General features: G+C 38.3%; 1 protein-coding gene and 1 pseudogene across 1 annotated transcript; both read right to left on the bottom strand.

Annotated features, from left to right (window-relative positions):
- Positions 1 to 10,046: 10,046 nt before the first annotated feature.
- LOC143431777 (uncharacterized) lies at positions 10,047 to 10,988 on the bottom strand (annotated as a pseudogene).
- Positions 10,989 to 13,012: 2,024 nt separating this feature from the next.
- Positions 13,013 to 15,914, bottom strand: LOC143431776 (uncharacterized). The gene is made up of 4 exons (XM_076908715.1): positions 15,309 to 15,914; positions 13,918 to 15,111; positions 13,126 to 13,416; positions 13,013 to 13,081 (listed from the first exon to the last, which is right to left on the bottom strand). The coding sequence occupies exons 1-4, from the start codon at positions 15,912 to 15,914 to the stop codon at positions 13,013 to 13,015; spliced, it is 2,160 nt and encodes a 719-aa protein (XP_076764830.1).
- Positions 15,915 to 16,307: the final 393 nt, after the last annotated feature.

The raw sequence follows: 16,307 nt of genomic DNA, 5'->3' as shown, positions 1-16,307 counted from the left end.
TCAAAATAAACTATTAAATATAAATTCAATTTTATTTCCAGTCTTTACTATGTCTGAATCTAAATCCAGTCGTCTAGATATAGATTTAATTGTTTTCTATGATTTTAATAAATAACTCTTATAGTACGCATCAAAATTAAAAAGGAGACAAAAATAAAACGAAAATGCAGATCAGTTCTGGTGCTATTCCATGAGTATTATCCCTCGTTCCTGGTATCATCCACCAAATCGTCCGCGTATCCGGCAATTTCCGAATAACCACGGGTAGATGGGGTGTTAAACCTGGGACGTGGGCTAACTTTCCGCTCTCAGGATTGATGGATAGTAATTTAAACACATTATGCTTGCTTAATGCGAAAAATACCTTCAAAGCTTATGAAGAAATGTAATCACCCTCTCGTTCCAGAACCTCTTCCCTTCTTTTGGCAGAGACATTGTACTTGCACTATAAAACTTCCGTAATTTTTCGTTAAAATACTTTTCTACGTTGGTTTCTACGGATTCGACATTATCAAATTTTTTTCTGCTAAAAAATATTGCATTGGCCAAAATAGGTGGTAATCAGATGAAGCGATATCCAAAGAATATGGGGGGGGGGGGTGTAATAAAATTTGCCAACTGAATTCACGTATTTTTTATGTACGTTCTGTGCGACATGTGACATTGCATTATCGTGATGAAAAAATATACTTTTTCGATTTGCTGGTTTTGGTCGTTTTACTCTTATCGCTTCTTTCAATTTATCCAACTAAGCACAGTAAGTGTCTGGGTTAAGCGTCTAGTTGACTGGAAGACGCTCAAGAAGACGTCCCCCGGGACGGGAGCGGTGACTGAGTGACCCAGCCATCGCTCGTTTCTCGGACGGGGGAGTGTGTTTCACCACACTCCATGGCCATGAGGCCCATCTTCTCGATGGCGTTTGTCATGACCACGATTGTGATTTCCGCCAGGCAGATTGCTCTTTGGTAGTCCGTGTCCATCGCCAATATTAGAGTGTCATCTGCATAGCAAGTTACATTCACTTCTGTTGGCTTTGACGATTTTAAGACCGCGTCGTACCCTAAATTCCTCAGGGACGCCGCGATCTATTTCCTTCTTCTTCGTTCCGTCACGACTTTCGTAGAGTATCATCAGATGATCGTGCAGGTAGTCTTTCCTACGTAGGTATTCGTGCGTTTCGAGCGCTTTACGAATTGTACTCCACACGAGGGAGTTGAACGCGTTCTTAATAACTATCGATATTGCAATTGCGACGGTCCCGTTGGCGATCAGATTCTCTGCGAGGCTTTTGAATTTCCTCATCGCATCGACCATTGATCTTACTTCTCTGAAACCGAGTTGATTTTTTGCTAAAATCGGTGCCGTCTACGATAGATGCTTGATGAGTCGATTATCATCTAATTTTGGGTGAGAAGGCAAGGAAAAACTTGGGTTCTAGGATCGTGAGCTTAGATACCTTTATTTAGCACAGAATAAGTTTAAAAAGACTGACTTAGGCGGCTTTAGGAGTTTTTATTTATACAAGTTGATGTCCTTTATGACTAAGCGGTGTCAGTGATCGAAACCGTCCGGGTCGTATAGACATTGTCCGGTGTAGTAAGCATGTTTGGTTGTCACATTATTCGTCGCATAAACATATTTATCCCTAGAATTTTGGTCCTCACACGATCGTGAACTATTCTTTCAAAGAGAAATATATATATATATATGTTGAATATATACGTTGCATATATATAATATCTTATATATATATATATATTAATATATATATTATATATATTATATAATTATATATATATTAATATAATATATATTAATAATAATTATATATTAATATAATTATATTAATATAATTATATATATATTATATATATATATTAATATATATATTAATATATATATTATATATATATATATTAATATCTTAAAAGTAAAGGTTTCGTTAATGAAAAAACCGAAGATATCATATTTTTAATGAAAATATACTTTTTATTAGAATAGAGGTATGTATACAATTGCATATTACATCCTATTTTTCACTTCTTCTAATTCCTTTCTTGTTTCATATTTCAACTACTCGATCCAACTCGATACAAATGACGGAAAAGGAAGTCAATGAAAGTGTAAAAAACCATTTTTATGTAATAATATAGAACATGAAGAAATGTAAAATAAGAAAGCTCCATTTCAACTTCCTTTAGTCGTTTGTTACTCTAGAAGCTTTAAAAAGGAGACAAATAAATAATAAATACAGTTGGACATAATTCAAAATTAAATATTTCGTATAAACACACACCCATGCATTCAAAGCGCATCTATGTCACAGCATACGTTAATACATAACATATTACACAAAAAAACTGCTAATAAATAAAGAGAAAAGAAAATAGGGAGCAAGCGAGGCAAAAGTTCAGATGGCTTTGCTATCGAAATCTTAATGAGTACACGCATTAAATTTTTGGCAAGACAAAATCAGGAGAGTTGCCAGAATTGTATACTGCGACTTACGGCCTCGCGCGATGATCGTGATCGGTCGGATGCTTGTTGGCGTCACCTGGATTACCGCGATCGTTTTCCCTTGATTTGTTATCCACGACGGCTTGTCGTGATTAACGATAGAAAAAATTCCAATTGTCTAATAAAACTCGTTTCTATATCTTGTCGTATGAAGTACTGCAAAAATATGTGTGCATTGAACATCATAGCACGCCAGAGAAAGATCTCCGAATATGTCGACGGCCAATGTTTCGAGCCAAAAAAGTGAATGGAATGTTATTCCTTTAAAATCTCTCTAAATACTAAAATTGTATTTCACGGATTTTAATTATCCTTTTCCAATTAATCGATCAATTTTTATTATTATCGAATCACGTTGCCTATTAACTTTTCAACCCATCATTTCTGTACAGAGTGTTAGAAAAAAATCATTCAACATTTACATGGTATATAGAACAGACTGTACCTGGTAAAAAGAACATAGCAAACATAGTTGAAAGGGTTAACACTTTCTGAGATATAAACGTTTTTGTCTTTTGCGTTATAATCAACTTACTTGCTTCCATCGTATGCGATGCTTATTTCAGTGTTCATAAACCGTATTTTGAATGTACCCCATTTAAGTGCCAACGGTAGATTTCATCAAGAGTCAGCCTAATTTTATTATACGTAATGTGAGAGTGAGCATTTAAACACGTTGTTCGGTCAAAGATGGATTGGATATAATGGACCATTTTTAATCAGTACAATGTGTTCTATATATAATATATATCTTAAATAAGATATTTGTGTTTTGCTAACGCATGATTCATTTGCAATTGTATTCTTTAATCTGCGAGTTGCTATGTTTTAGATATTATTAGTTAAGGAGAGGGATTACAAAAATGGCTGTCAATGTCTATGCAACAAATGTGATGACTGAAAATCTGAGCTGGCACGATTGTCTGTAGTCGTCATTTACCAAGATCGAGGAGTTTTGCACTAGTGCTGTGTACTATCAATTCATGGACATGTTTTTCTCTGTAATCGTACCATTGAAGAGAGTCAAGTTCAAGACTAATCTTGAACATGAGTGTATACAAAATCTTAAAATTTTACACTGGTAATTAATTTTCTAATTATATAAACTGGGAAATGAAAAAACTCAAAGATTACATATTACTTGAAAGGAGTCATATGCAATAAAGTTTCTACAGTATAGTAGAAAGCACCGCCTGCTTTGACAATTTTAATCACATAAAAGTGTACAGTTACACAAGTTGAAATTAGTCTATAACACACAATCTTTTTGTATGTATGATATATATTGTATGTATCGTATATTATCCATTTCATATATAAACTGTGACGTCGGATCAATTAAGGGAACACGTTAACGGGTAAAACGAATTTTAATACAAATCGTTCTCTCGCTACAAGCTACACGCTTACGTACAACTTTTCGCATGCTCGTGAATGCAAACTTTGCCCGTTCGAATGGAGGAATTCGAAGCTACGAGATCTCAGACTCTTGGGTACCAGCTACACAAAGTGTACATCTATAATGTATGTCTCATATAACGCGATTTTCTGTTACGCAGAACGTTTCTCCCACTTAGAGGAGTCTACTATATACTAAAGCAAGACTGATATGTTTCATGTTTACTGTGATACATAGATGTAAGATATGTTAGATTCTCTATTTTTTCGTTTTTTTTTTCGTGTATGTTGCCTGTTCTAAAGATCTTTCAAATTTGTTAAACCTATTAGATCCTAAGTTTTAAAGATCAGGGAGGGTGCTTTAGGTGCTGAGTTCTTTGAATGTGGTGTAAGTCCATTTTTGATAAAAGTTAGTTAATGTAACAAAGAATGCAATCTGGTATGAACTTTTTATTTAGAAACAATTTTCCAATACATCATGACTATTTTCAAAAACATTCTCATAATGACAAAAGTAAAAAATGGCACATATTAATATAAAGTTGTACTTAAAGCAATTTAAATGGCATTACCTGAAGAAATATTGAAATAAGGCCTTTCTATCCCATTTTTTTTTTTTTTTTTTTACATATTTAATAAGAATTTCATAAATAAAAGATTGGTTCGATTTAACTGAAATCCCATATTTAATATTTCATTAGCGTATGATTTCCACATTTTGTTGGTTTTGAAAATGACGTAAGTCTATTCGAGAGCATCAAAAGTGTAAATTTCTTTTAAATAATACTTTAAAAACGATTACATTGTAAAGTTAAATCATTTTAATATTTAAAAAACATAACAATATATTTCGAACCATTCAAATATAAACCCTTAAATATCTCCATACAATATAAAATGGACTTATACTACTTAAAAAAAAGGTTCAAATAGTGTATAATTAGTGGAAAATAAAAAACTCAAACTCAAACTCAAACTCAAATTTTTATTGACATCGCCTATGGTGGCTTACGAAGTAAATTGCTTCAAATTTATCTTTACTCCACGGGAGAATTGGATGCACTCATGCTTGCGTCGTAAAGAACAGCTATGCGTACCACTAAACAAAATACACGTACCATTTACATCTGGTTCGCGCTACTCGCTACGCGAGGCTCGTGCTTCAGCAGCGGCCAGGTAAACTGGCCAACAGAGGTTGTAAAGCTCTGTTCGGTGCCTCCGACTGTTGAGATCGATGTATAAATGAGCGATTGAAGAAAAAAACTATAGTCGGTCCACTGCAAGTGGTGCTCTTTGGCGCGGATGAGGGGCGCAGGTCGTTGTGATGAAGTCCGTGCTTCCGACCGTAACTTGCCACACGTCTCACGAGGATTAACTCCTGCTCTCACGGCTTGGATGATGTTGTCAGACTGCCGTATTTGAGAAACTAACTCTGACCCAGAGATTGTCCACTCTGGGGATCAATTCTGGTATTGAGGTGGGTTTTCAGGGATTGTGTGCTGTAGCAAGACAATCAAGCTGAAAGAGCCCGACTCCTGGAGAGGGCTTTCCTCCTCGACTATATTTTTCTCGATCGCTTATGGTAGTTTGGTGAAATGAGTTGTCAGATAAGGAAGGCTCGGTTCAAAGATGAACGTTCAGGCGCGATACTGAAGTTCAACTGCCCTCATTTGGAAATCTTGCAAGATTCTAATATTGGAGAGGGAAGATCTTTCATCTAATTGGACTATGTGAGTCTTGTTAGGGTATGGCTATGCGGACAGTAACCTATAAGGAGTGTCCGTGGTCTTTTGGGAGGTGGTACTACAAAAAGGAGAAAGTGGCCATGAAATCTACATCCTGTCAGGCATGTGTCGTTAAACATGACATTGTCAATGGGCACTAGGTCTGGTCTTTCTGAGTTTGGGGTTTCCTTCTGCAGTCCGAATACGAACTAAGTGGGCCTTCGTCTGTTGCAGCCATAAACTCGAAATCAGACAATGAATGATAGTATAAATGAACTGCCTCTCGAAGGTAGTCATCGAGGTTCGCAGATGCCAGAACGCTAGCCGGATATTTTCCAGATGGGGACTGAGGTCCCTGTCGAACTCTTGGGTAGAATTTATGCCCGTGGTTGACAATGGCAAATTGGAAACATGCATGACAGACGGAACTGAGGGACCAGAGAAGAGGGGTCTGGAAAACAGCCTAAGACCTGTGAGTGTGCCATGGAACAACATCCAATACTTACATTTGTACTGACACTCACATCACATATAACACATATTACATAAAAATTAAAAAAAAGTATTGTAGAGTTTTTATGGAAAAATTGAATAACGGAATGTAAACAGAAAGTAATGAATAAGTGTGCAAAAAAAAGTGGGGAATACGTATGCAAGGAAAAAAAAGATCGACAGAAACGAAAATACTGAAAGGGCAAGTTTTACGTTCGACGAGTTATTTCCAAACGACTACGACTGATAGCAAATAATGTAAAACCAGTGGAAATTGATAAGCATAAAATTCATGTTGAACCGTGACGGTGACTAGCAATAATGTTCCCATACAATAATGCCAAACAACAGCACCAAAATCCCTAGGGTAAATCTCTGTAAAGTAAACAATTACTCTTGTAAAGTAGGTTACGCTCTAGGTTAAGTGTAGTTTAAGGTGGTGTTAATAAAACCGGCAGGAACAGAAGATTCTCTCGCATTTGCCGCGAAAAATTTTTGTTGGTATTAGAACGAAAATTTATAAGAACATTCTTTTCAAGGTACTTCTTCGCCTTGCATTATTCTATATCGAAGTATATTTTACAGAGCTATCTAGAGCTGAGAGGTATCTAGTACAAAACCTGTTACGTTTATGATTTATACATCGAAGCATGCGAATTGGAAACTGCCGTAGTCGTTTCGAGACGCTTAACGTAAGTTGATTGATGTATTACTGCTGTTGGGGACACGCACGAAGAGATGCCGATTGTTTTAAGGTTGGTGAAACAGTTTATGTAGAATTGTAGTGTTATACGTTGCACGAAAAGTGATTTAGAAAATGGTAAACATTTCTATATACATATGTACATACAGTCACTCATACTAATTACAGACACTATACATTGCCTGTATTTATTGGTATATGTAAGTAAGAATAATTTAAATACTAAGTTACTTATTTGATAAAAAAGTAGTAGTTTGAAATTCAGAACAAATTTTTCTAACAATAACATTTAGGGGTAGAATACATTTTAGACAAAATGTTGTCTCAATAACCCACTAATGCAGACATAGAAGCTGACAAATGAAAATTGTGTAACTAAATATAAAATATATATGTAACATACATGTATAAAATACTAAAGTACTTCAACTAATACAAATTGAAGTAACATACTACCTCGTTTGTATATGTAGACTAAGCGATAACAGGAAGGATTCACAAAAAATTTATATAAACCCTTATATTGAGACGACTGGCACTAATAGGCTAATATATATAGTCTTTTTTTGAAAAGTAAATATTTTGTACATAAATTTTATAAAAAATTATGATTTTACAATTTTATTGCAAATTTCCTTCATTTAACCCAATGGTAATGCATTTAAATACCTTGCAGTATCCTGTGAAATCTGATTGAAATGTCTTAGCAAGAAGGATAATAGCATAGCAATACCTAAAATGTCATATAAAAGCAACTAATAAATATTTTTGTCTGAAACTTTGAATGTGTGGTACTAAAAGCAACTCTTTACCAGAAATATTGTAATATGATTGTATTATATGACAAAAGGAAAACTTCCTTGCGGCTGCTTTTTAAGGTATGAAGAAAAAGAAATCATTTTTCCTTAAAGCAAACCATGTAAGATCCAAAGAAAAGATAGTTTTGCTAAGGCCTTATGTCTGTACATTGCTATAGAATACATTTACATAAAAAAACATTTACATAAAGAAATTACATACATTTGAATAAGTCAGTGTAAGCTTACCAGCTGAACTCATATAATTTATATAGGAACATGTGCGTTTACAGATAGTCATATAATGCGAATGGATTAATAATCTTACAGTATTTACGCACATTAAGAATAATTTTTTTTAAATATTTTGAAGAAATAAAGCTGCAGTCTTCTTTCAGCTTTATTTGCAATTCAACTTTGGAATTTATTTCCATTTTTCTAATTTGACTTACATGTTTTCTACAGGATTTAAGTTTGGAAATGGATGTAAGACTTTCAAACAATCGTAGTACAAATATTTCTGCATAATTCTTGTTTTTTGTTTAGGATCATTATGTTGATAAAATTTTAATGTATTTTGGATTCTTATGTTATTTTCATTTATTCATATATGATTTTTAGTAAATTGCTATTGGTTAGTTTGAGTGTTTTCAATATAATATCTGGTAACACATTGGGATAAATAAAGAACCGACTTCACTTGTGCTTAGAAACAGAACAAAATTTATTTTGCGAAGTACAAAGACACATACTTGGCAGAGATGTATATGCAGTTCTTGGATGGAATTATGACTCAGTAGAGGACATGACTACGTATACCCCATGGCATAATAAATTAAACATTACCAACAATTGTTTTCTAGAAAGCTGAGATACCTAGTTTGTTCTTAAATGTCTTTGATAAATACAAATTTTCCAATTTTGATAGGCTAAATGGATACCCATACAATTGCACAACCTTCTTTGTATTTTAAAGTAGATTTTGCATTTGTTAACTATAGACCTTCATTTATTTGCCTCTATACTACTAAACTTTTTCTTTATGAACCAAAAATCTACTCTTGTTAACAAAATAATATCTTTCCATCAATCTTGAGATTTTTTAACGAACTCTTTGGCAAAAAACGACCCTTTTCTTCTATTTATTTCATTTATTTATAACTTTCTTTTTGTCATTCATTAAATCCATTTTTCTTATTACTCTGTGCACTGTTTTAAGCCTTGTTTTTTCCTCATTTTCATGATGGATTTCTGAAGCTAATTGTGTGAAGTATTTACATGCAGCTGTTTTGTAATTTTCTATCTTATTATTCTTTTTCCCCTTTCATTCACACTTTGAGATAGTTCTTTAAATTCAATCTGGTCTTCTTTTTTATACGTTTTAGTAATATTTATAACTATTATCTCTTTCATTACAATCTTTATGATAAATTGCAAATTGTATTTTGTAAAAACAATTCTCTTTTTTTTGTATTAAATTTTAGATGTTAAGACTCTGAAATACAATTTTCTACTAAAGGAAATTTATACTTCAGTAGTTTATACATAGAACAAAGTTATTTTGCTCTTACAGTAATCGTTTAGAATTAATAAGTAATAGAATGTACAAAAGTGTTATAATATTAGTGTTACATTACAATGACATCAGAATGAAAGATAATAATTCTGTTTTTAGTATTGTATCATAAAATGTTACTGTTAGAAATAAATTTATTCTGTATTTTCAATCTACAATAAATGGTTTATATTCTTATAAAATAAGTAATATACCCAGACAACTAGCGATTGGCACGTCAGTGACACCTGGTGGAACGAAGCACTGTACAAGCACGGTGCTGCCACTCATTTTTCGTAACGGCACAGGGCTAGCACTGGGGCGACACCCGTGTCACGGCACTATCAAAGCACCGCGATATAGCACAGGGGCGACGCGGCACTGCCAATGACACTATCAGTTCACCATAGTGACACGCATGGCAGTGGCGTAGGCTAATATATACCAATGAAGAAGCTGTTTCCATAAAAATTGTAAACGAATATTAAAAATGACTAAACTAAGCAATTTATTTATTTCGATTCGAAAATAGATACACTGACACGAAAGAAAGATATAAAAACTTCTTTTTATTATTTTCTATAAACTATAACTTAATACAGTGATTTTTTCAGAAAAGTCGTTAATTACTTTATCGTAAAAATATATACACTTATTTTGTAAATATTTTTTTCAACTCATCGTTAAAAATTCATGCAATAGAGGGTATATTAAATACGATGACAGCATGTTATTTAAGCAAATTTAATGAACGATATATTTATACTTATGAAATAATGAACTGAGTTATGGAAACAATCTATGTATAGTAAATAATTTAATGTATAGAATAAACTAAATATATTTACTTTACTAGTGTATTACAACTTTTCAGTGCTAAGTGTACTGCATTTATATATATCGAGCGCCGAAGACAATATACCAACGTTATAAAAGTCAGTGGTTTCCATAAATCTTTTTGCATCTAATGTGGCAGTATTATTATGATGGTAAATATCTTGTATGATGCAGATACGACCGTCATATAAAATGCAACAATTGTCGCGTGTGTCTATACTTAACAATATATTAGCAAATTGTATTTTTTGGTACCGAAGACCATGAGTACCATTACCAAATGGGTGAGATACATGAATGAATGAAGAATTAACATCCTGATTGTGCCTTGTACCATGCTGCTCTTCTTCCATCTTTCTATTAAATAAATTTGCTGCAGTGGCAAATGTGGCTTCCTGCAATACTTTTTAAAGAGGGACATATTGCTTTCATAGGGGAAAGCAGAAAAAGAATCTAAATTACCGAAGTGCCTTACATCATTGGATAAATGAAATAGACCATGAACATTATAACTATTGAACAGACAGCCATAGTAAAGTTTACTTCTAATAACAAATCTCTGCAGAGCTTGTTCTGCATATTCTAAAAAATTCTCTGATAATATGGGTGAAATTAAAATCCTCATAGAGGCATGAAGAAAAAGGAAATGTTTGTACAAATTATTACTTAACAGGCCATGTGTAACAAATGGTCCTGTATATAGAAGAAATTGTCGGAATTCGGTAGTTTTAAATTTAGAAAAGATTTTGATTTCCCTGGGACGCCTTGTAAAATCAGACGGGCAGTATTTCTTTAATTTCATTAACCTACTGGATATTATCTGAATATCTTTATAATTAGTATAATTTAAGTAAGTATATTATAGAAGAATGGGAATATTTGCCGTCTATCCAGGCAGATAATAATTTTTTCATTACACCTAAGCATACGAGATGCATGTATTCAAAAGGTACTTGTGATACCATTCCAAACGCTATCAAAGATAGTGGACTTGAACCTTCTTTATGATGGTCCTCATCAAGACATCTAACGTACATCTCATCATTTCTGAGAGAATGGTGTACACCAGTGAAAACATATCTACCTTTCTGACGTACACCACTTTGTACTTCGAGCAAGGTCAGTAAGACGTATGTCCCCGATGATTTAAGATAAAAGCTCGAGCTGGTGCATCAGCTATAATACACCTTACTGATAATGCAAATGTTTTGCCCTGATAACTAACCCCTCCATTACATATGTTTTCTTTAATATCACATTTGGAGGGAGAGAGAGAGAGAGAGTTGTGTCGTGTATTAAAATGAATCACAAGTTCCTTCGATAGCTTTATTTGATACTTCTGATTCTCGCCTCCAATTCTATATTTTTACCTTGTAACTTGTCGAATGTCTTTTCCAATTTTTTGCATTTGCTTATAAGCATTTTGTTGCACCCGTACGTTTCGGTGATTGGCCACCGTACATATTCTGGTAAGCTAATCATCTTACCTGTTTGTGGGTGCCGCCCTTCTTGTCCCTTAGGAAGGGCGACACGGACGTCGACGGGGGAATTGTTGTTAACTATTAATTTTCAGTAATGTAGCCGGATTTCCCGAGGTTCGCTTACCTGGGGCCTAACGGTCATGGCCATATGGGCCGCTGGGCCCAGGTCCCAGGTAATCCTCGGTTTATGGCGTTATGGACATGCTATCGAGGACGTTGACTAAAGTTTATTTTTCTGTTACTTCTTAAAAATATTAAAAGCTAAAACGTCTCCTCAAAGGTAACTTACTTATCCTGCACACCATAAACCGTGCTGGCTATTTCTACAGCGAATATTACTTTATTGTTACTGCTGCCAGCCGCTACATCACCCCCCTTTCAGTGTAAACGCTATATTTACTATTACTTAGTGGTTGTTGCGCTTATGACTAATCTTAAACTACTATGTACAAATTATAAACTACTTATCTATATACATTAAACCACTAATGACTAACTTGCAAGCGATCTGGGAATCTTACACGCCTGCCTGATCGCGTTTGTGTATATTCTCGCGAGCAAGTCGGATTTTTATATTGTACGTCCTTGGGTATGACTGCGGGAATCGGTTGGTTTCTATCGTCAGGAATTTCGTTAGCTTCGAATAGGTAGGCCGGTTTTAATCTATCTATGGATATGGTACTATTTTTGCCGCGAATTTGTACTACGTAGGTTTTATCGGATCGTGATATGACGGGGAATGGTCCTTCGTACGGGAGCTGCAGTGGCGTTTTCACCGAATCAACCCGTACGAAAACGTGCGATGCTGTTGCTAGGTCTTTGAAAATAAATATTTTCCTGTCCCCGTGGCGCGAGCCGGGAACTGGTCGTAGCGCGTGGAAGTGTGTCCGTAATTGCTTGACGACATCCACTGGTTCAGCGATCGGTCTCGTCGTATTTCCGAAGAATTCGCCCGGTAGGTGAAGGTTTTCGCCGTAAACTAATTCGGCGGTAGATGCAGTTAGGTCGGGACGATAGGCTGCTCGTACGCCTAAGAGCACTATTGGTATCGCGTCGGTCCATGATTCGTCTGCATGGCACTTGATCGCAGCTTTAAGCTGTCTATGCAAGCGTTCTACTAGGCCATTCGCGGCTGGGTGGTAAGCTGTGGTGCGTATGTGATATGTACCTAACAGCGAATTTAAACGATTAAAAAGATTCGACTCGAACTGTCGGCCACGGTCGGTGGTAATTTTTAACGGAGTTTCGAATCTGGATATCCATCCGGCGATGAAAGTTCTTGCGACGGTCTCGGCTTCTATATTTTCTATTGCGAAAACTTCGGGTCTATGCATGTCAGGCAGTACCTATTCCCACGTGATATTGGTAGCGGGCCCACTAGGTCGAGATGTACGTGCTCAAACCTAGAGGACGGTAGTTTAAAATTACCGGTGGGGCTGTTGACATGTCTGGATATTTTCGACTTTTGGCATTCAATGCAGTTTCGTGCCCACGCGCGACAATCTTTATCAATGGACGGCCACACGAATCGCTCTTTGACTAGTTTGACAGTCGTTTTGATTCCTGGGTGTGACAGTCTGTGGATTGATTCGAACGCTTGTCGTCGGAAAGGGTGCGTCACGTATGGTCGGACTCTATCTGTGGAAATGTCGCAGTAAACATCTGTATCGTCGTGTTTTATGCGCTTCAGGATCAACGAGGTACCAGACGCTGTGAGCAGAGTTCTTAATTCGTCGTCGCCCGCTTGAGACTCTGCGAGGTCCTTATATCGAATCGCGGTAGCGATAGACTCTATTCTCGACAGTGCGTCTGCTGCCTCATGGTCCTTTCCACTAATATGTCGGATGTCAGTCGTGAATTGCCCGATGAAGTCTAGGTACCTGAACTGTCTCGGGGTACTCTTTTCCGGTTTCTGTTGGAACGCGTATACTAGTGGTTTATGATCTGTATAGACCGAAAACGTGCGACCTTCCACTGCGTGCCGAAACTGTTTGATAGCTGCGTATATTGCTAATAACTCGCGGTCGTACGCGCTGTACTTTCGTTGAGCAGACGAGAGGGTTTTGGTGCAGAACGCCAATGGCTGCCACGCCTCGCCTACTCGCTGCTGCAACGTTGCGCCTAACGCGTGGTCCTATGCGTCTACAATTATCGCGAGGTGAGCAGAGTTAGACGGATGCGCTAACAATGCGGCGTTTGATAACGCGTTCTTTAATTCGTCTAACGTAGACTCGGAATCGGTTGACCATTTTAGCGGCGCGTTTTTCTTTAGTTTGCCTTTTAAGAGTGCGTTGATGGGAGCTTATAATTTCGCGGCATCGGGAATGAATCGCCGATAGAAATTTAACATTCCTAAAAATCTCCGGAGTTCCCCGACCGTCTTAGGTTTTGGGAAATCGATTATGGCGCGAACCTTGTCCGGTAGTGGCTTGGTGCCGTGTTCGTCTACCCTATATCCCAGAAAGTTTACTTCCGTTTCCGCGAATACACATTTTGCTGAATTTACCACGATGCCGTATTGTTCTAGACGCGCAAACAGCTGCCGCAGGTGGTCCTTATGCTCTGCCTCGTCCTTAGATGCGACTAGTATGTCATCTAAGTAGGCATAGCAGAAATCCAACCCTCGTAGGACAGTGTCGATGAAACACTGGAACGTCTGAGCCGCGTTTCTCAAACCGAAGGACATCGCGGTATATTCAAAAAGACCGAACGGCGTTGTTATAGCCGTTTTCGGAATGTCACTCGGGTGCACTGGGATCTGGTGATAAGCGCGTACCAGATCTATCGTCGAAAATACGGCTTTCCCGAATAACATTCGCGAAAAATCTTCGATATGCGGAATTGGATAGCGATCCGGAATAGTTCTCGCATTCAATGCGCGATAATCACCGCATGGTCTCCAGCCCTTGTCCTTCTTCTGGACCATGTGAAGGGCGGAAGCCCATTGGCTTCGCGACGGTCGGATATGCCCTAATCTCATGAGGTTTTCCAACTCAGCCCGGGCGAGGGAAAACATCTCCGTGGACAACCGACGCGGTTTACAAAAAATCGGCGGTCCGGCGGTAGTGCGTATGTGGTGCACGACATCGTGTTTTACCTTACACTCGCTGGTTGATGGCCGCGTGATGTTCGGAAACTCGGCCAAGAGACGATGGTAGGGCGAGTCACCGGTGATGGTTTTCACCGACTGCGTGTCGTCCGTGATGACTCTTCCGATGGCTGTTAATGACGTTGTTTGGTCCAGTAGGCGCCGTTTCTGCAGATCCACCAGTAGGCCGTAGTGGCTGAGGAAATCAGCCCCGATGATCGGCTTCATGACGTCAGCTATGACGAACTTCCACGGGAAGGCTCTGCGGAGTCCTAGGTTGAGGTGAAATGTCTTCTCGCCATGGGTGCTGATGGTGGAACTGTTCGCTGCGAGTAGCTCGTGCGTCGTCTTCGAGATGCGACCCTTTATTCGCGTGCGAGGGTACACGCAGATGTCCGATCCCGTGTCGACCAAGAATTCTTCCTTCGTAACTCGGTCGGTGACGTAGAGGCGGCTCGTCCTTGGACCGTCACTGATAGCAGCGTTCAGTGGCGTCCCGTTTCGTTTCCCGACTGGAAGCTGCAGGGTGGGCGGCACTTGGTTGACTCATCGCCGAAGGTGTGATGATACCAGCAACGTTTGTTTTTTGAAGGCGATGAACCGCGCGTTTTGCTGTTCGAACGCGATCTTCGGCGGAAATGCGTATGTGTTCGCGTAGATGGGCGTGATCGGGACATCTCCGCTATCTGGAGTTCTAGACTCTCCAGACGCTTCACTAGCATGTCCACAACCCTGTCGGAGGTGACGCTCGCGACTTGGTTCCGACTAGAACCTTCGTGAATCTGGTCGGCGATCTCCGCCAACTTGTTCAGGCTAAGGTCCGCTTGCGCTGTCACGATGGCTCGTGTCATGGCTGGCAACCGACCGGACCATAGAGTCCGTAGAAAATCGTCCGTCACCGTTGAACCTGCCAAATTGCGCATATGGCGTAGGAATTGTGAGGGCGTCCGGTCTCCGATCTCTTCTTGTTCCAGGAGCTGGCGGATGCGTTGCCCCTGGGACATGGATAACCGCTGGACCAATTCCTTCTTCAGCGTCTCATACTTATCCGTATCAGGGGGATTGTCGAAAATATCCTGTACCTGTACAGCGTACTTCGGCTCGAGCTGTGACATTACGTAGTAAAACTTCGTGTTATCGGCTGTAACGCCGCTTAACACGAATTGTGCCTCTATCTGGTTAAACCAGAGCTGCGGCTGTTCGGGCCAGAAAGGCGGAACACGGATGCCGACGCGACTGATCTCTTGAAACGTCGCGGTATTCGACGCGGAAGCACTGTCACTCGGAGCGGACGCGGCGGTTTTTCGCGTTGACATTGCCATTTTTTCTTTTTCACTACGCGAACTGAACTTACACTTCGATCGAACTTGTGATCACGTCGGGGTCACCACTTTGGAGGGAGAGGAGTGTGTCGAGTATTAAAATGAACCACAAGTTCCTGCGATAGCTTTATTTGATGTTTCGGATTCTCTCCTCCAATTCTATATTTGTACCTCGTAACTTGTCGACTGTCGAATGATGAAAATTGAATGGTCTCTGCCAATTTTTACATTTCCTTTTAAGCATTTTGTTACACCCGTGTGTTTCGGTGATTGGCCACCGTACATATTCTGGTAAGCCAATCACCTTACCTGTTTGTGGGTGCCGCCCTTCTTGTCGCTTAAGGATGGCGACACGGACGTTGGCGGGGGAATTGTTGCTAAATATTTATTTTC

This window comes from Xylocopa sonorina, unplaced genomic scaffold (assembly GCF_050948175.1).
Source record: "Xylocopa sonorina isolate GNS202 unplaced genomic scaffold, iyXylSono1_principal scaffold0014, whole genome shotgun sequence".
NCBI classification, from domain to species: domain Eukaryota; kingdom Metazoa; phylum Arthropoda; class Insecta; order Hymenoptera; family Apidae; genus Xylocopa; species Xylocopa sonorina.
This window is presented reverse-complemented; position numbering and strand designations above follow the sequence as displayed.